At 44.0% G+C, this 21,042-nt stretch overlaps 1 protein-coding gene across 1 annotated transcript in view; it reads left to right on the top strand.

Annotated features, from left to right (window-relative positions):
* The first annotated feature begins 318 nt into the window (after positions 1 to 318).
* RREB1 (ras responsive element binding protein 1) overlaps positions 319 to 21,042 on the top strand; it is an 87,426-nt gene continuing 66,702 nt past the window's right edge. Inside the window, exons 1-2 of the mRNA XM_077269819.1 lie at positions 319 to 640; positions 12,006 to 12,068. Coding sequence (XP_077125934.1) covers positions 593 to 640; positions 12,006 to 12,068 — 111 coding nt within the window. The 5' untranslated portion in view covers positions 319 to 592. The remainder of the gene's footprint in view (positions 641 to 12,005; positions 12,069 to 21,042) is intronic.

Below are 21,042 nucleotides of genomic sequence, written 5' to 3' on the forward strand. Positions count from 1 at the left end.
ACTTATGGAAACTTCAGAAGGGGCCTGTCCCAGGCATCTCCAGCAGGACCTGGGCTAGGATGCTACTTTGTAGCAACAGGCAGTGAGCTGGGAGAAGCAGGCAGCTCAGTAACATGTCCCCAGGAGATGAAACACGTGATGGCTTCTTTATCGGGGAGGGAGGGTGTGAGGGCTCCTGTGGGGGGAAGCAGGGAGCTGCTAACCTGCTCTACCTGCCTCCCCAGGTTCCTCCCTCCACCATCCTTCATAGAGGTCAGCTGCTGCTCTATTAGCCACTGGCTGCTGTGGAGGAGCAAGTGTGGAGGAAGGAGAGATAACATGAGCCCTGTGAACTTTGCACATCCACCCAGTATTATTCTGTCCCCTCCCGGCGGTGCTGCAGGCTCTCCGCCCTCCTGTACCTCACCTGCCCGGGCACCACCATAGCTGGCAGCTGAGTGACAGCAGCACCGTGGGCATCGGCCTGGGCACAGGACGTGTCACTGGCTTTGTGTCAGTCCAATATGACCTTTGTAGTGGTGACATTTTACACAGAAAGGATCAATGACAGCTGCTCACATATCCATGTCCTGCCAGGGACTGTCTTCTACCTATGTGTTTCTATCATGGATGCCAATGTACCCAGCTTAGCAATCCACAGGTAAGACGATGGGCATCTTATTAATGCCCCACATCAGGATCTAATGAACACGGGCAAAGTTAAAAGAAAAAAAAAACTTTTTAGAAGTTGTGTGACCCAATGTTAGAGGAGATGATGTTGCTTTTTTTTCCCTCCCCTCCCCCATCTCCTCCTCTCTCCTCTGTCTCTCCGCCCTTCTGACTCTCCTTCCCCTTCCTTGTTAAAGTCTTTCTACCAACCAGCTTTGAGCAGCAACAGCAGCAGCACCAAGAGCAGCATTTTGCCTGCAGGACCTGATGCTCATCCATATTAAACTGGCTGAGCTCAGGAATCCGGCCAGATCATCTCCTCCTAGAGCAAAGTTTATTTTTAACTAGGTCCTGGATGGTGCTCTGCTCTCTGGGGCTTCTCCTAGCAAGGACTACCAAACTTTCCCAGCACCAGACAACTTGTCTTTCTCCTTCCTTTTTTTATTATTTTGTATCTTGTGAGTGACCCCCATGGCATCCAGCGTATGAGATGAAGACAGCCCTAGTGAGGTGAGTCCTGAGAAAGTTTTCCGAAAGTTGTGCTGGCATCTTGGAGACTGGGCAGAGATGGGGACGTTCGTCTCTGCCCTCCCTGTCCTTGTGTGTGTTTGCTGCATCCTCCATGTATCTTTCGCCTGCCTGTGTGAGAGGAGGGGGCAGCTCGGTGGCCTTGACTAACTTTCCAGCCATGGCATAGCCTCCTGTAGTAATGGCTCCCAGTGTTACATAGCATCTGTTCCGTGTGCTGGGCATGGAGTGTGGATCGGGGAGGAATCACACGTAGCAGTGATCGTCATCACGAGAGTACAGGAAGGAGCCTGGCATCAAAGTACAGCTGGGGGGATGTGGTGCTGCCATATAGAAGACGTCTCCTGCTAACTTTCTCACCTCCATACTCCTCCTCCTCCAGCAGCCATCACTGGATGCTCCTCACTGCGCCACTCATCCCTGCCTGAGCTCAGCCAGCCGGGAAATGTGAGCACAAGTTTTCTAAAAGTTAGTAAAGTTTTTGTTTGGGCTCGTGCATCACCGCCGAGGTTCTGAGGAGACTGAGCCTGTACGGTTGCTAAGAGGCGGCAGGGTATTATCCCCGAGCCGGGCCCTCTCCGGGAGATGATGGGGATGGACGCTCGGGAGCTTACAATGTAACTACAATGTGTTAATAAGTGTAAAAGTTGTCAGGGGTTCTTGTGTTTCCTCTTCCTCCTCGTGCACTGCCACTAAACGTCCTTGAGATGGTCACACTGTGCGTGTGTGTACTGGGTGCACACTGTGGGGGTACTGGGTGCACACTGTGGGGGTACTGGGTGCACACTGTGGGGGTACTGGGTGCACACTGTGTATACTGGTGCCAGACAGCGATGCCTGCGCACTATCTGCCCCACAGCCCTCCGTAAGGCATCCTTGATGAGTTAGAAAAGGAGGAGGAGAGCAGCATTTCTCCTGTCTCAGCAGATCTGTCCTCCCCTGCTCCTTACTGGTTAGGAGATAGAAGGAGCCCAGATCCGGATGAGCAGTTCACATTCCATTACGAAATTCTACACGGCTTAAGAGCCAGCACAGCAGCACCAACATACATAGCCTGCACTAACTTAGGGGAGGGCAGTGTATCTGATGGAGGGTACTCACTCTCCTCACGCGGATTAACCCCTGGATGGCTGGCCTGGCTCATGCCAGGCTCTTCTTCCTCCATCTTTGTGTGTGGCATGTGAGGATTTAGCATCACACATCGTGTGTAACTTTGTTTGTGAGTTTGTTGAGTGTTTATAGATTTTTGTATGTTATAAATGTTGTAAACATCCAGCACCGAATGTATCCTTCCTCTCCGTACAAAGTGTGTCCAGTTCATCCCCTACACGCATGCCGGGTCCACTCCATCCCGTACACTCAGGCCAGGTCCACTCCATCCCGTACACTCAGGCCAGGTCCACTCCATCCCCTACGCACAGGCCGGATTCGCTCCATCCCGTACGTGTAGGCCAGGTCCACTCCATCCCCTACGCACAGGCCGGGTCCGCTCCATCCCGTACGTGCAGGCCGGGTCCGCTCCATCCCCTATGCGCAGGCCGGGTCCGCTCCATCCCCTATGCACAGGCCGGGTCCGCTCCATCCCCTATGCGCAGGCCGGGTCCGCTCCATCCCCTATGCGCAGGCCGGGTCCGCTCCATCCCCTATGCGCAGGCCGGGTCCGCTCCATCCCCTATGCGCAGGCCGGGTTCGCTCCATCCCGTACGTATAGGCCGGGTCCGCTCCATCTTCTACACGCAGGCCGGGTCCGCTCCATCCCCTACGCGCAGGCCTGGGTCCGCTCCATCCCGTATGCGCAGGCCGGGTCCGCTCCATCCCATACGCGCAGGCCGGGTCCGCTCCATCCCGTACGCGCAGGCCGGGTCCGCTCCATCCCGTACGCGCAGGCCGGGTCCGCTCCATCCCCTACGCGCAGGCCGGGTCCGCTCCATCTCCTATCTGTCCAGTTTTACACTTTTTTTTTTGTCTAGAGCCATTATATAGATGCCCTCAGTTGCACAAAGTGTTCATATCCACAGACATGTACAATGTCTCTGGTGGAATAGTATATGCCAGGACTAAGTTAGTAAGTCGTTTGCTGTCAGTGAAGAGAAGCTCATCCATCATGTCTCCAGGACGACTCACCTTGCTAACATCCCTTGCAGGGGGCAGATCCTCCTCCCTTGTAGATTTTTGTGCTTGAGTTGCACTCATCTCATCAGTCTGGATTACATTGTAGTTGTGCAACCTACTATCTTTGCTTGTGTGTGGCAAGTTACAGTCAGATGGTCTGCAGTTTGCATGTAACCCTTCCTTTGCCAGCTCCCATTTGCTGCATGTGTTTAGATAGTACCTGTTGTATCTGCTTTTGGTAAATGGATCCAGGGTAAGGAGAAGCTACCCTTGTTCTAGTTCCTAATAAACCTCACAAGATGGTTTTCTACAACTATTTACATGATAGTCCAAGGCTGCCTACATATGTAAAATAAGTCTTGGCCCGTCCCATTGTCTTAGCTGGTGCCTGTTCGGCTATGGATTTCTTTTGAGTTTCCAAACTGTTTCCCTGCAGTGAATACGTTTCTTTTTTTTTGTTTTTTCATTTGTTGAAGGCATTTTGGGCGTGTAGAGGATGCTTCCATGTTCTCAGATTAATCTGCATGTGTTGTACTTTCTGCACTGACCTTGCAGATACTCAGTTCTGCACAATTGTGACAATTTTACTGAAAGAAGTCAACTAGTAGTGACTACGAGTCCAGTATGTCAGTGTAGCCCTACCCAGGTCAGGTCCATAAACTTCTCACTTAACTTTGCTGATTTTTTTTTTTTTTTCATGAATTGGCCACGTCCAAGCAAAATTAAGGGTTCAGATCCTGGAAAAAAAAGGAACTTTAAAAAAAGGCAAGTTAAAGTACTTTTAGATGTTGGTATTCATTATCCCTTTGAAAAGAAGGTGGTGCTCTGAAGGTCATAGGATAAGTGTTGCTAAGCAGCTAAACAGAAGGGAGCTAAAATTAACCCTCGTATCTTTGGAAAAGCAAAGATGCATTTTTATTTTTTTTTATTGCAAAAGTCTTTAGTTTGTAAAATATGAATTGACTTGTGTCCATAGGTGAATAACCATACTGGTTTTATAGAATGATGTGCTGACATATGGTATGGGTGGTGGTGGAAATGTATGTGGGGCACCAGACATCCTAGTACCATACATAGTAATAGTGCATTTATTAGGTTTTACTCTAGTAGCATCACAATAGCTGATCAAGTAAAATAAGATAGACTTTGTTCTTATCTTCATTTACTGTACAGTGGAGAGCTATCTATGGTCCCCTGGAAGCAGCCATTCAATGGCATTGCTGATAGGAACCACAGCTTTTTATCACCCATGTCCTCTCCTGAGGGCTCTCGGGAACATTACCATAATCATATGTGTTTTAACAAGATTTAGGCATTGCAATAGTGGCTTAAAGATGCTGTGATGGTGGACAAAGCCAAGTTTTCTGTTAGGATGCTAATTCAGTGGACATGGACTAATCATCTCAGATGGTAGCTTCCATTGGTGGTACCTACTTGTATGGTCTACTTGGTCCTTGTATGGGAGACCTAAACCAGCATTGCGGGAGTTAAGCACCATCACACATTCTGTACTTGCAGATTGCTGAAATGAAGACTTTGCCCACCAGGTTTATTACCTGGCAGTCTAGAGACAAAAAAGTCAAATGAATCATTGTTCTAACATGTTGTTAAGGGTGGGACATTTCCCTTATCCTGTTATCTGCAAGCAGGTAAAGGATGTACCTTGGAGGTGAGTGGTGAATAGTTTTCATGAAATGTCTTCTGTAACCTCATCTTAGATCATTTTAGTTTCTGTTCTGTTACAGACGTTTTGGAACAGTTGTTTTTTTTTTTTGTCCTGTTTGAATGGGAAAGATGTTGGAAAATGGAATAAGGGCAAATATAGAACACACATTCTGGAATAGTGAGGCCCATACTGAATGTCACGTCAGTACATCTGATGGTCTTTAATGAAGAGCTGGTTACAAAGTTCCATTACAATATACAGTATATATAACCCAATAAGTTATACAGCTCGTATTCCTTATGTAGCACAATAGCCAGCGCCCCTGCATCGTGTCCCCATCTCCCTTCATGCAGGGATGTCGGCTTACTCACCGCCCCGACCCCACAGCATTGTTCCCCAGCATGCTTCTGCCTCCTCTTGTGTGCGCACCACAGTTCCCAACAGCGCTCCACTGCTCTTAAAGGGGCAGCGTGCTCATATAGTAAATGCCCTCCTCTTATTGCTGAGCGGACTTTAGTATAATTAGTACACCTGCAAGATGGCTCCCAGCCAAATACTTGTAGTCATCCTGTATAAAGACTCCCTCTCCCTTAGAGAGTTGCCAAGCAACGAGTTTAGCCATTGGGTATTTGGTGTTCTACCAGAGAAGTTGTGAGGTCTCCTGGTCCCAATATGGCCAGAGTCCTGAACCCAAATCCCTGGTCCTGGTGCGGCCAGTGTCTGAATATTGTCCCCTGTTCCTGTTGCGGCCAGTCCTGAATCCGAAGTCCCTTGGTCCTGGTGCAGCCAGTGTCCTGTTCCCAAAGTCCCCTGGTCCCAGTGTGGCCAGTGACCGAGCATTGATCCCTAGTGCTTGTTTGGCCGGTCCCTAACCCTAATCAGTGTCAGCGAACCTGACCTCTGGGGTCAGCAGCTGCAGTACCGAGATCTGCCTAGGAGTGGAACCGAGGGCTACCTGCAGCCCAGTCTATGTCCTCCATCAGGATCTCCAGTGAACACCGGGTAGCCGCTTAGCTGCATCCCTTCCCAGGGAGGCCTGGCCCTGTGGCACAGTGGGTCCACAAATCCTTATGCGCCACGGTTGGGAGTAACACATTACATTTTCATGGACATAGGAAGTTAGGCTAAGCATCCTAGTTTCAAGGGAAAATGATGATTGCTTTTATTTTGTAGCAATATAGGGAAAATTATGATTTCTGAGTGATTGATTGCCACATTTACTTGTGAAACTGCATTCATGTAGGATGAAGTGTAAGATGTCCTGTTCTGGTTAACAGTTCTTAAAGGTTACATGAAGGTGACCCCTGCATGCTTCCTTTCCTATAAATATGACTCTATGCATCATATTCATAACAATATGATTATCTATTGTGTCGATAATTGTAAATGTGTCGGCACCAATTAGAGCAAATCTATATTTGTTATAATCTATTCCATTAATAACCCGAGATGAACCTAAGGCGACGAGGAGGTAAACTGGCTTCTTAAGATTCAGGCTAATTGGTTATGGCTTTATCAACGCTAATAATCTGATGTGGAGGGATAAGGGATGGAAGGGGGGCAGCAGCAGATGTGATGTAATTGGGGATTAACAACTGACAATTCTGGAGAGCTCCACAGTTTTGGTAATGGCAATTTTCAGTTGCGTTGCCTCATGGACCTGTTTCTCGTACTTATTGCTATATCTCCATTAGGGTGAATTCTCACGCCGCAGATTTTGTTGCAGAATTTTCCACGACTGAAAGTCATTCATCATGTGATCAGGGATGTTTCACGTGGCTGGGACAGTTGCAGAACTTTCCGCATCAAAATCCCTAGCAAATGCGCAACGTGTGCACATACCCATTATTAGGCTTTAAGATGTGCTCTGACTCCGTTTAGCAAGGATCACGTATGGAGAAGGCGGATTTTGCTTTGTGAGCTTACAATCCATAAGAAAACGTATTTTCATTGGCAGTTTAGAAACATTCCAGAGTAGATTGTTTTCACTGGAGCCTGTTAGCAATTCTGCATTAAACAAAGGTAGATTTCAGTGAAAAGGTGCTTCAGACAAAAGCAGTGGGTTACGGGTGGAGACTGTTTGCTCAGTGTGATTCAAACAAGAGAAGTTGTGAGAGCCCAAAAGCCTCAGTCCATTTCTGCAACCAGGTATTTCCAGGACTCACCTGCAGACTTTCATGGCGGTGCAGCTAATAGGGGTGGAGTCGATCTATTCAAGCCCCCCACAGGCATTGTTACTCTTCGGCATAAGAGATCAAGGTTTTAAGAGGCTAACGTCTTTTTACTTTTCCTGCTGCTTTTGTTTGCGCTTTTTGAAAAGTCTATTGAATTCATTGAAAGTAGATGTTAAGTATATGTTGAAACATTGTATACACATAGAATAAAACCTCACACCATCAGGGTAAGGGCATGATGATTGAATGGGTGCCTGCTTGTGAACAAGGTGATGCTCATCTCACATTTTAAGATGGAGACAACTTACTGGATCTGTGTCAGGAACAGATGTCCACCCTGTCTGAAACCATCTTGCAAGATTAGCTGTAGACAGGGCACTGGGCAGCATCCTCTCCAAGCTGCTGTTAACCACATGGTAACGTTTAGGAACCTTTTGGTTTCCATAGCAAACAGAGCAGCTGAAACAGAGCGCCTGGTGGATTTACCTGCTCCGCTCGTTGCCAAGGCTAATGATGCAATGAATTAGGAGCCTCTTTTGTTAAGTAAATTAAGTGTATGTCTGAGATGCTCCTACTACAGGTGCTATGAGCAGGGACGGACTTTGAGCCAGCAAACCAAATGCATGTTGCAAAAATTTTTGGGATGTAAGATATAAAAGGGCACCTACAAATGTCTAAAAAATGACATGTTTAATAAGCAGGAAACTAGTATTATTGGAAAATCACAACTCCTAGTACTTCTATGGGCTTGTAGTTCAGTATTCGTATAGATTAGAAAAACACTGGATTTAGGCTACTTTCACACTTCCGTCTTTTTGCCTCCATCGCAATCCATCGTTATGGCAAAAAAAAACGGATCCTGCAAATGTGCCCGCAGGATCCGTTTTTTTGCCATACACTTTAATGGACGACGGATGGCCACACGTCGCATCCGTCATGCGACGGATGCGTCGTGTTTTAGCGGTCCGACGTGACAAAAAAAAAGTTCAATGTAACGTTTTTTTGTCCGTCGGTTCCCCAATTTCCGACTACGCATGCGTGGCCGGAACTCTGCCCCCTCCTCCCCGCTCATCACAATGGGCAGCGGATGCTTTGTAAAACTGCATCAGCTGCCCCCGTTGTGCTAAATTTAGCAGCTTTATTTAATCTTTTAATCCCCCCCCCCAAAAAAAAAAAAAAATATATATATATATATATATATATATATATATATATATATATATATATATATATATATATATATGTTATAGTTGTATCATTTTTTCTGATTAGCACATTGGTAAGGTCTCTATATAGATTTCCTTACTGAATATCTAAAATCTATAGGACTAGAGTATTACAGGACGTGGATTTTGTCTGCACAGGTCTATTTAATAGTGATGAGCAAATATACTCGTTACTCGAGATTTCCCGAGCACACTCAGGGGTCCTCCGAGTATTTTTTAGTGCTCGGAGATTTAGTTTTTCTTGCCGCAGCTGAATGATTTACATCTGTTAGCCAGCATAAGTACATGTGAGGGTTGCCTGGTTGCTAGGGAATCCCCACATGTACTTATGCTGGCTAGTAGCTGTAAATCATTCAGCTGCGGCAATAAAAACGAAATCTCCAAGCACTAAATAATACTCGGAGGACCACCGAGCATGCTCTGGAAATCTCGAGTAACGAGTATATTCGCTCATCACTACTATTTAACCTACATTACGATAGTAAGAAAAGTTTTTTGATGGTAGTATTAAAGCGAACCTGCCCGGCGCTGGCACTTAGAGCCCCACTGCCAGGAGAAAATTAACTTTTTTCCTCCCGGCGTGGGTTCAGTCACCATTTTGTGTATAGAGAGCGGCGGATGTAACTGAAATCCTGGCACTGACTGACAGCAGGCTCTTATGCTGAGCTGATGTCAGTCCGTGCCAGGGGCACAGTTACAGCTGCCGCTCTCTATACACAGAGCGGTGACTGAACCGTCTTGTGCTGGTGACTGAAACCCGAACACTACAGGGAGGAATAAAGTTGATTTCCTCCCAGCAGCGGTGCTCCAAGTGCTGGCTCCAGGCAGGTTCAGAATTCTATTAACCTGCAGATGAACCTCATATCTGCAGGTTAATAACGTTTCTTCATGTGACAGGTTCCCTTTAAATATATAAGAATAGCTGTTAGTTAAATACAGAAGATCGGTCACTGAATTGTTTAATTTAAAGTAAGTTATTCCCCTTCCCCAGTAATAAAGCTATACATTTTTCCTTTCAGCTACTTGGGTGTATATCCAAGAACGTCTTTGTGCGTATTTGGTTATTCTACACTATACACCCAATTGGCTAAAGGGAAAATTTGCATCTTTATTACTGAGGGGCGTAACTTTGGAATAGAGGGCCACAGAGTAATAATGCAGTAATAATAGTAAAATCATTACAGAATCAGTGCAACAATGACAATTTGAGTATTTAGTTTAAATGATATATGTGTATATGTGACAGGTTCTCTTTAATTCCACATAAGCTCTCTCCTTAGTTTTCCCCATAAACATAGATGTTTATTTCAGAAGGTGGACAGGAGAAAGCTGATGACTTATGCCTCTGGCAGTGGCTAATTTCCCTGCAATTTATAGGAATAATTCCTCTTTACATCTAATATGCCCAATCCTTTTTTTTTTTCATGGAATCTGCTTGTGTAGAATTGGAAAATTGTAAACTTAATGATTTGATATGGGTCCGACCGCTGGAAGCCACACTGATCGGCAGAATGATGCATGTATATCCCCGATAGAATGAGGCAGCAATGCGCATTCCCTGAGAGAATGAATGGGTCAGCAGTTGAGCATACTCATTGCTGCTTCATTAACTGGGATAAAAAGGTCTCATTCTGCCATTTGGTGGGGATTCCACCGCAGCGACCCCCACCAATCAATAAGTTATCACTGGGCAAGCTTTTTAATAAGTTTTGGAATATTATGGATAGTGTATATAAAAAGTTACTAGGTTTGGCATATTAATGCTCCTCGGTGAGACATTTTTCACTATTGGGTTCAATTTTGTGCTCAAAACTTTTAATACAGTGTCAATATACATTTATTTTATAAATTCAGCTGAGAATCGTTCTTTCTGGTCAGTTTAGAACAATCTCCATCTTTCCCTATACCTTAGTGCATATTTGGTTATTTTGCTGATCGTTTTCTTTGTTGAACCCATATTTCAAATTCTAACATCTGAGTAGCTGTTTTCTAGTTGTGGCGTAACTGGCTCCAGACGTTATCCCGCTAATGAAGGACCCTTGATAGCATCTCCTGCTGATGACTGACTAAAGATATTTACTTGACCACAGTCTCCCCTAAGCTAGGCTTTCCCTGACACCGCTTGTTTAGGGCTTGGCCTGGAATAAGAAACAAAAATCACCCTCCCACTAGTGCTAGTCTCTTATCTGGAGCCTTATCTGCTTAGCTGGTTATTAGCCTGTAGCTGGCTGAGCATCTGTAGTCCTGTTGTTCTCGTGGTCCAGGTGCCGCCGTACTTTTGTGTTCTTCGCTCCTGATTCACCGTAAGGATGATACTGTTAATTTCTCTTCTCAAATATTTAACTAGAACATTAACCTTTGAGACCTTCTTTTATTATTTTTCTTTTGAACAGTCCCATCTTGCTTCCACACAAGTTAAATTTTCTTGAAGAGGATGTTGGCTAGGAGCTAATGGCCTGGACCGCATGTCTTGCTTCCTGTTTGGGAACTCATTTCCCTCTAGGAGGACTTTTCCTTCAGAACGTTTGATAACTCGATCCCTCTGTTTATGTCTTTTGCATATGGTTCTTTTACTTTTTATGACCAGTCCATCTTTACATGTCTTTGTTTATAATATTCATAGTTTGTGATATATGAATTAGTTTTTAGCCTGTTTGTTCGACAATCCCGGCATGTGTTGAGGCTGATGAACACCCACAGGGACTTATTCGAAGACACTCGGTTAGTGCCCGAGTATGCTCCGATAACACTTTATCCAAGCATGTTCGCTCATCACTAATCTATTATCGTTCTTTAGTGGCGTCTGTTGAAATTGACGTTTTTTTGGTCAGTTTCAAAAGACGTCAATCAGTCTTGGGATACTTGATTAAAAGGTTGCGGTACCTTTCTTTGGCTTCTGGCTTAGAGGGGGTTAAGGTACTGCCAGTAAAAGGTGTAGGGGGGTGTTATTTTTGTTAGCGCTTTCACTCCTACTCTTTGCAGCCTAGTCCAGGCCCCTCCAGGAGCAAATCAGATAAATCCCTTCACAGGATGGTAACAAGATGCTGGAAAGGTAACTTATACATCAGTGCCAGATTTCAAAACTGAATCATCGCCAGAACACAGTTTCTCATGTGCGGCTCCTGAAACTCAACCAGGTGGCATGCCGTCCAACTCTGTTTAATGCGCCCAGGTTTTGTTCGAGAACTTAAAAACAAGGATTCTGATGGGTGTTGGTTCATCATTTCATCATCTGATCCTGGGAAGGGAGGATGTTCTGTGTTCCAAGTAGTGTGTGTGAGTGAGATCTGCCTGTAATTGTTGGTCAGCGTGGAAAGTTTTTCTTTAGAATATTTTTGGGAAACGCCGAGATATTTTGGTGTTTTCTGATGTATTAGAAATAGACACTTTCTAACATCTGCAAGGAGAATCTTAATTATAAATTATTCTGACCCGGAAATATTATTTATTTTTGTTACGTGATGGGTGGAATATCTTATTCTATGGAATCTTCTATCCCTACATTATCTGGATGTGTATTTATTCCACTAAGAAAACCTCTAGAGATGAGAATATAAGTGGGACTGAGATTATATGACAATGTATATTGTATAAATGATGTGGACAACATCAAGTAGTTTGATGCAGCTAATAGATACTAATGAATTGCAGAAACCTAGAGTGACCCCTGTGGTGGCTGGGACAGAGAACTGGCATTCACCGATGGAAAACCAGGTATTACAAGGGCTATATGTTTCTTCTTTACCCTTCCTCTCTACCTTCAATTTCTGCTCTCTCCAAACATGAAAAAAACAGTGATAAGATAATGTTCATGAGGATAATCAGCATTTCAAAGACATCCAAACAATAGATCTTGGCTGATTAGCATCTTTATTGTGGTAAGCTGATGGAACCAGTGTGCTGTGGTGATGCTAGTAATCCAAGTCAGACAACTCAGAGACTGATTAACAAGACTTGGCCAACATAACTGAATGAACAATAGGCAATGCCACCTTTGGCACTATTGGTGTTCAGTTGTAGCCAACTTTGAGAAAGACTTGTGATAAAAGTGCAAATTCTAAAAGGTTATAAAAAATAAGTCACCTGGTGATGGTGTTAGGTACCACCTAAGCTTTAGGTGGCTGTCAGACAAACAATTGTTCTGCCAACCATTCAGCCAGTAGCTATCCCCCTCCCTACCGACTGCTCTATACCCGAGAGCTCAGCCGGACGATCGATCCTGTGTTCTATAAAAGAGGATGGATATCTACTAGAGCAGTGTTCCCCAACTCCGGTCCTCAAGACCCACCAACAGATCATGTTTTCAGGATTTCCTTAGTATTGCCCAGGTGATAACTGCATCACCTTCACAGACAATAATTCCATCACTTGTGAAATACTAAGGTAATCCTGAAAACATGACCTGTTGGTGGCTCTTGAGGACCGGAGTTGGGGAACACTGTACTAGAGGAAAAGAGTCGGCAGTCCAAAATCAGATATTGCGGATGTTATCTCACCTGACATGTGTCGGATGAGAGTTGAGGTCCTCAATACATATTGTCTAATGTCCTCCACACACATTAGACTACTGTCGGCTAAACCCACCAATATCAATAGGTTTAGTTGACTGTCTTAATGTGTTTTAGGGTGCTGGTTGATTTTGGACTGCTGATAACATGCTTCTCCAGGAGATAAGCCAGTGGCCGACCTGTCAGACGATGACTTTCTCATAGTTCAGAGTTGTACACTATGGCGAGAGGATAACTACCAGACTTGGTACAACCCCTTAAAGAAGCCAGTTTAGATCTTTTGCTAGCAAGACCATAAAGACTTCCTTAGGAAATTACCCAAAGTTGGCATTCAACAGTATGGGCTTTATTCAGACGTCAGCGATTTTTCTTGTATGAGAAAAAACTATATCTGAATTTTACATTTTTTTTTTTCCCAATCTTGCTATCAGTCTGTGAAAATCAGACTACACTGATGGCATCCGAGTGCTGTTTGATTTTTTTTTTTCACTTTTTCACTGACGCATAGATTTGCATTGGCAATTATGGTCAGAGAAGCTGATCACTAATGAACAATTCTCCATGTTTTTGTGCAGAAAAAAAAATCAAACGTGAACTATCACAAATACGAGTGCTATATGTGAAAAGCATTAGAAAGTGACATCTGAATGAGCCTTAAATCTTCAGGAGCGGTCTAGCTCTTGGGATTTGCCCTACTCTAGTGTAAGGGTGCACTGAAATGTGATGGTTATGGTAGCGTTGGAACTATGTGATTAACTTTGTTGCCACGCTGCACCTTCAGAGCCCTTATTCTTGGGATTGATGGGGGACCCAGCAGTCCGGCACCAAAGGATCCAGAGTTTATCATAGGAGGTAACTTCCAAACTTGATACAGCCTCTTTAAAGGAGTTGTCCAGTCTTAAACTGCAAGTCTGCAGTTACTGTGTAACTGCAGACTAGTGAATCCTCACAATGCGCACACTGCAGGCTGTGAGGATTTTCTGGCGCCGGGAAAAGCGGTTGTGTGATTTGCACATATGCAGTCATGTGCCAATTAGGCTGTATGCAAGTGTATTGAGCAAGGTTGGATACAGTTTAGTGGGAATGTGGCTGTAAGAATGCAAACTGCATACTTGGTCACATGACCGCTTGCTACCGGCACAAGCGCATAAAGTGCGCGATGTGAGGATTCATAAGTCTCAGTCTGTAGACAAACTGCAGATTTGTACTTTAAAACCCCTTTAACACTTTAAACTTGCAATTCAATTTATTTTTCTTAATAGCCCAATGTTGTAACCTATTGCGATGTATATTTGTGCTGGCCTGTGCAGTATTTATTGGGTACCTGTGTGCTTTTTAGGATGAGGCATCCTTTATTAAATGTTGCTAGATCTGCATTTGCATATATGGGGCCTCCATTTGTTTGGCAGCACTGATTGCATGCACGCTTCATTTTTTTTATTATTTATTGTAAGCAGACCACTTGTTTTCACCTAAAACACAGCCCCCATTTAGTTCTGTTTTCCCATCAATAGTTAGCTGCTTCACACTCTGGGATGGGAGCACTAGGACTGTGCCGCGCTTCCCTGCGCTCTGCTGTGTTGTGTATTCGCTGAATTTTCTATACTTTCCAGTGTTACAACATACAAGTATTTACTGCCTCCGGGGCGTAGCTTGGAGCAAAGGACCTCTTAATATTCCCTCACAGCTATAGCACTGCTGACCTACTCTGTGCCCCTTCCAAAGCCTCCTGATACTAAATAGTGCTGGGCTTAAACATATTTTTCGAGCACGCCGAAGTCACTCGGTTAGCGCACGAACATGCTCGGATAACACCTTCTAATTGTCAATACCAATGTTATTCAAGGTTCAGAAATGTCATTTAGAAGGTAGCAATCCTATATGTACGACTGTTCCTCATGTGGTACTACCCATAGGGTGGCATATCGTGGTAGTATGTGGCAACTTGGTGAGCTATCTAACATGGGGCTTGTGTTGCGGGATGCCATTGCCAATCATCCTTTCTCATCTAGGTTATTGATGTTTTGTATAGGATGTGGATGGTATGCTTCGGCCTCCTTTAGATGGAAACTAGGCCATTTAGTGTAATGTGAAGAATGCAAGGGAGGGAAATCTGTGGGGTAGAGGGCACCAGGAATAATCTGCACAGTGAGACTTGCTTGATCACATGGCAGTAATATAGTGGAAGGCATAGGAGTTGAGAATTTTATGTTGGGTTTTTTTTATGGTAGATTTCAAGGGCAGGGTGCAGTAACCTGTGAAAGCAAGAACAAAGGTTACCCCGAAGGATAGGGATAGTACTTGGAGACGTCAACATCCTTTGTTACGTTCTTTATTGTAGTAAGGTGAGATGGACACAGTGAACCCGAATATTACAGAGAAACCAGATGATTATTTATTTGGGCACATTTGTACAGATTATTCCCCCACAGACACCAGAAGCGTGGCACCAGGGGTGACCGGCAGCCCCAGTTTAGATGCAAACGTGCACAAAAGACCAGAACACGACCAGCTTACTGTATAGTGCTGCACAAGCTCATCTCTGAAGTTGTGCATTAGTTTTCACACCCTATTAATACCGGCCCTAGTCAGAAATAAAGAAATGTGATGAGCCAATGATAATCCGGCACTAATGGGTGCACGGTGCCCCCGACCCTGAAGGGGTTAGCAGGAGGCAGAGCACCTAGACAGGCATCAGTGCCTGGGGAAGTGAGACATGCAGGCCACTCTGTGCAGGCTGCGCTCACAAGATGGGGGAAGTTGCTTCAGTGGAGCTCATCACAGAGCCGGAGGGAGGGGGCAAACGACATGGGCCATGGCAATATGATTTCCATTAAAATGTTTGCTGCTAGGACATCGCGTGGGATTCTTCAGTCTCTCAGGGGTTAATTGAACATGCGCGGCTTTGCATCTTAAAGACAGTTGGAAATGGGTGTGAAAAGAATCTTGTGTGTTTTTGCTACTTATTAACAGGCTGTATCTATTTCAGCGTATTATTTTCAGCCTACGCAATTTAGACTTGGTCAATCATCACTGCGTCTGTCCGTCCATTATTTTCTGGCAAACCCGACGTGACATAGGATTTATTAGGATGTGTTCACACTATGACTTTTTACAGTGATCAAAGATGTCCAGTCTTTAAACCGAAAAAGCTGATATTCTCTGGCGTTTTGTAAATCTGAGGTGTCCTTAGTTTGTTGTTGTTGTTTCCTTAGTGGTTATTCAATGTTTTTTCTTTTTAGTGTTTTTTGGGGGGGCATCTTATTATTTATTTATTTTTTTAATTTGCCTTCCCATTGACCCATATAAGACAATTGTTAGTGGTTTTTCCACCATTTTTTTGCACTGAAAGAAGGCCGTGATTGACACCTTTTAAAAGGATACTAAAATGCACCAGTGTCATGGTCGTCTATTAGAGATAACATAATCATTCCAACAAACTGAAGAATGTGACATTTAGAGATGAAGGAACCAGTATTGTAAAGTTTGGGATTCGTACCTCAGTGTCCATCGTTGACCTCCGTACAGGACTTCTCCTGGTAGTCCGTTTTACAGTTCGTGGAGGAGAGAGATTTTCCAGCTCCAAAGTTTGGGTCACCATTGATTTCTATGGGGTTCTGGTACCCGAACCGAAGTTTGAACTAAAGTTCTGCCCAAAGTTCAGTTCGGGTACCAGAACTTGAACCTTCCTCCGGTCTGCTCATCCCTAGTCACATTACATTCCACTTTTCTTTCAAAGGACACTTACAGATGACATCTGGACACCCTGAGAAACCCCCCAGAAATGGTGCATAGCGTGGCCTGATACCACAGTGGTTGGGGTATCTCGGGTGCAGTGGAAGCTTTGGGTGTGGCATCTAACCCAAGCTGTATACACGCTGCAGCCACTACATCACTATCGTAGAGACTTCACTGCAGATAATTACAACAATGGACCAATTGATCCCGATATATGGGGACATGGGAAGTATTCCAAGGGTTCCTAGAAACAATTCAAGCAAATGTTATGTTACTTGGGACAGAGTTATTAAAGCTAGGGCAAAGGAAATCTGGCACAGTTGCCCTTAGCAACCAGTATGCTTACTTTATAAAAGGCCATTTCAGGATTGAAAGCTGCAGTCTGGTTGCTTGCAATGGACATCTACTACACTTTTTGGGGGTCAATTTTTGATCTTGCAAACAGCATTTAGATGTTGGACACAGTGGGGAGTTGTATTAAAACAAGTGAAAGGGAAAATTGCAGTAGTTGCCCATAGCAACCAACAGGTGCGTGGTTCAGCCACTGAAAAATGAGGTGGCCTCTGATTGATGGTCATGGTCTATTCCACTTTTGTATCACTTTTTGATATATCGCCCCTAAATTTCTACATTTCCAAAAAAAACTACTAGACTGTTAGGGTATGTGTGCGTACAACGTCTTTCCAGGCTGGCGAACGCCCTCAGGCTTTGTTTCCTGGGTGTTTTTTTTTTTTTTTGTAGGTTTTGAACATCAGGTGACTTTATTCAACCGCTTGGCATCATTGGAGACCTTAAGTGGTTAAAAAAACTCAAAAGCCTGAATATATGAACAGCAATTTGTTTCTATATAAAAATACACGTGTTCATTGTTTTTAGCATTTAGTTTGCTGTTTTTGCCGGTGCGATTCAGAGCAGAACTGTTTTAAAAAATATATTGTGCTCAAACCCTTGTGCCTCATTAAGCCATCCTTTTTTCACATACTCATTATAGCTTTTGGGGCTGTTCACTTGTCCACAAAATTATATCATTGGAGACTTGTCCTTTTTCATCCTAGTCACAGATGAAACTCAACTATTTAAATTAATGGGTCCATGATGAAAAAATAAAGTACAGCACAATCATCTCTTATGTGCGTCTTCCGAGGGCTCCCAGTGTTTTACTGGTTAAGGCCTCATTCAGAAACCCGTGTTTAAACATGTACGTGAAAAAATGCTACTAGTTTCACCCGCGTGTCCTTTTGTTTACCATCAGTGTGTCATCCGTGTGTCCTTTTTTTACCATCAGCGTGTCATCCGTGTGTCCTTTTTTTACCATCAGTATGTCATCCGTGTGTCCTTTTTTTACCATCAGTATGTCATCCGTGTGTCCTTTTTTTACCATCAGTGTGTCATCCGTGTCCTTTTTTTACCATCAGTATGTCATCCGTGTGTCCTTTTTTTACCATCAGCGTGTCATCCGTGTGTCCTTTTTTTACCATCAGCGTGTCATCCGTGTGTCCTTTTTTACCATCAGCGTGTCATCCGTGTGTCCTTTTTTTACCATCAGTGTGTCATCCATGTGTCCTTTTTTTACCATCAGAGTGTCACCAGTGTGTCCTTTTTTACCATCCATGTGTCTGTTTTACCAGTGTCATCTGTCTTTTTTTTTTACTATCAGTATATCATCCGTGAGTCCTTTTTTTTAACATCAGCGTGTTACCCGTGTGTCTGTTTTTACCATCAGTGTGTCATCCATCTGTCCTTTATTTTACCATCAGTGTGTCATCCGTCTGTCCTTATTTATCATCAGTGTGCCATCCGTGTGTCCCTTTCTTTTTTTTTTTACTATCAGTGTGTCATCTGTGTCCTTATTTTACCATCAGTTTGTTGTCCATGTGTGTACCAACATATTTGTACCCTATGGTTTTCTTTAGACCCCCCCCCCCTTTGTGAGCATATTCCTATACTGTTCACACGTGTGATACCGAAGATGTATCTGGTGTCCGGTACATTTAGTAAACTCCAGTTCCTATGGTGAAGCGGGGAGCACTTTGCGGACAGCGGTGCTGGACTCCTCTGTGCATCTACACCTCTCGCTGCTGACTAAACAGTTCTGTCAGCTGGCAGTCGTGAGGCCTGAGGATTTGTGATAGTTGTAGGAAGGGTGTGGAGGAGATGGAGAGCAGGGGGAGGGGGATATATGCTCTGGGCACCAACTGTTGCTCCTTTCAAGCCTTGTGCCTGAGACACCTTCACATATTATGTTTGTTTTTCTTGTCTTTTTCTCCTCGTTTTAACCCTTCCATCATTTAGTAGACATTTTACTGTATTTTGGAAACCCTGATATCTCACTTTCTGTTTTTCCATGGCTTTTGGAAGGGTCTCCTGTAAAAGAACGGGTGCAGATGTCCACAGTAGTGGCCATCGATTGCTGCTTTATTTTTCATCTGCGTTTGTTTTTGGACAGCAGGTCCAATGTAACTGTATCCGGCATAGCTGTCAAACATGACTCGACTAGTGAGACTTGGTGGTGCTTTCTGAAGAGGTGCTACCCTTTCTGCAGCTGCCATCCTCTTCTTGTTTTACTGGCGGCTAGACCACGATTTATTGTGGTAACTGGAACGTTTCTTCTGCTTTATGTTGGCGAAATATAGAAATGTGTATAGTGTGGACCAGGAAAGGGTAGCAGCAAGGTACCTCTAAAGTAAAAGATCCTGTTCTGTTGCACCGTCCCGGTGTTTCTCTCGCTAGGCCATGTTTGAGCATGTAACCACTGCCGAGATTCCTTCAAGTCACAATAGGTCCTGCCACTCCCCAGGGCCAGGTAACTTTGTGGTGGTGTGTCGATGATTGCCTGCACTTCTTCCTGGATGAAGGGATACAGAGACGCACCTTATTTTACTGCTTGCTGGAGCTGGTTAGGAGTGTATGACAGCGGTAATACAGAATTGATGAGGCGGGGTGCCCATTGTAGAGCTGGATACGCACTGTGCTGACAGTCATTGTAATCGATAGTTTGGTGGAGACCCTGGTGAGATAATGTGCATCGAGCTAATGCTACACATGTATGTGGAGGTATTACCAAATGTGTTCCGGAAATGAATTCATGCATGTTATCACTTTGGCTCTGAACGTTCTTTGACTGTTTGGCCGCCCCTTGCTCAGCCAGTTTGGTCCTGGCTTAAAAGGTACCATTGTTTGTTCATCAAACATAGGGTGCAGCATGTTTCCAGGGAGATTGCGGTTCTGTCGCTGCTGTGACAGTACACAATGTAAGTTACCTTTGTACACCTGAGAGCATCCTTCTGCTGGGGGAAGGTACAACTAGATGGAACACCTTTTTTTTTTTAAGTTGTTCTCCTTTCTTGCTGGGGATAAAAATGTCAAGAGGACCAGCAAGGGCTTGTTCAGACCTACCAACAGTTTACTGACAATGTTTGAACTAGCTTTTTGTGTTACAAACTGCGTTTTGGCAAAATAAATTTGCCTGTACGCCAAAATGGGTGCTCTGTTCACAAAGTCAATGGATGCAAAAATAAAGCATCTCTCATTTGAATGTACTCCTGATACACATGGTGTCCATCTTCATGGTGGGACAGGGTGATTTTTTTATCACGTTCATAGTGTTAGCATAAACTGTCTCAAGACGTAACAACCAGGGCATTAATATCTTTGCCTTGGGGTAGGGCGAATATGTACATGAATTGCTAAATCTGGCCCACCCAGTTGTATGTAAGGAGCCAGGCACTGTTGGCACATCTAACATTCATAAAATAAATTTAAAAAAAATCATATGCAAAAAAAAGTCCTACATCATCATTTACAACTTTGCAAATAGATGGTGTAACACAGGAACTAATGGGCATCCGTTTTGGGACTTCTGAAGGATGATGTCTGGAAAGCAGTATGAAAATTAATGGTCCTATATGAGCCAGTAAAATAAATGAAGATGTAAAATGTATGCATTTTTCAACTTAACATCTTTACATGCACCAGTATGTCGCTATATTATTCCAAATTCCAACGCTATCGCTCTGGTGCGGCTACAACAGGTAAAGCTATGTTCACATGTCCAGTAACGATCCGTTGGAACGGATCCAGCAGCAATCCGTTGGCAAAAAAGTTGTGTAGACACAATCTTAGTCCGTTTTTCAAAAACTGATCTCCTGAACTCTATGGACAATGGATCTGTTAATTAACCATCCGTTGTCTTCCATTTCTAGCGGATCCAGCAAGCACAAAAATTGATCTGTTAGAAATAAGAGAACAACGGATGGCTAATTAACAGATCCATAGACTTCAATGTTTAAAAAAAAAAAAAAAAACGGATCCAGCAGAGATCAGTTTTTGAAAAACGGACTTAAAAAACTGTCTGCACAATTTCTTTTGCCAACAGATTGCTGCTGACTCCCCTCTAATGGGTCATTACTGGACATGCGAACACAATACCCAAAGCTTAAGCT

The sequence above is a fragment of the Ranitomeya variabilis genome, chromosome 6, assembly GCF_051348905.1.
Source record: "Ranitomeya variabilis isolate aRanVar5 chromosome 6, aRanVar5.hap1, whole genome shotgun sequence".
NCBI classification, from domain to species: Eukaryota; Metazoa; Chordata; class Amphibia; order Anura; family Dendrobatidae; genus Ranitomeya; species Ranitomeya variabilis.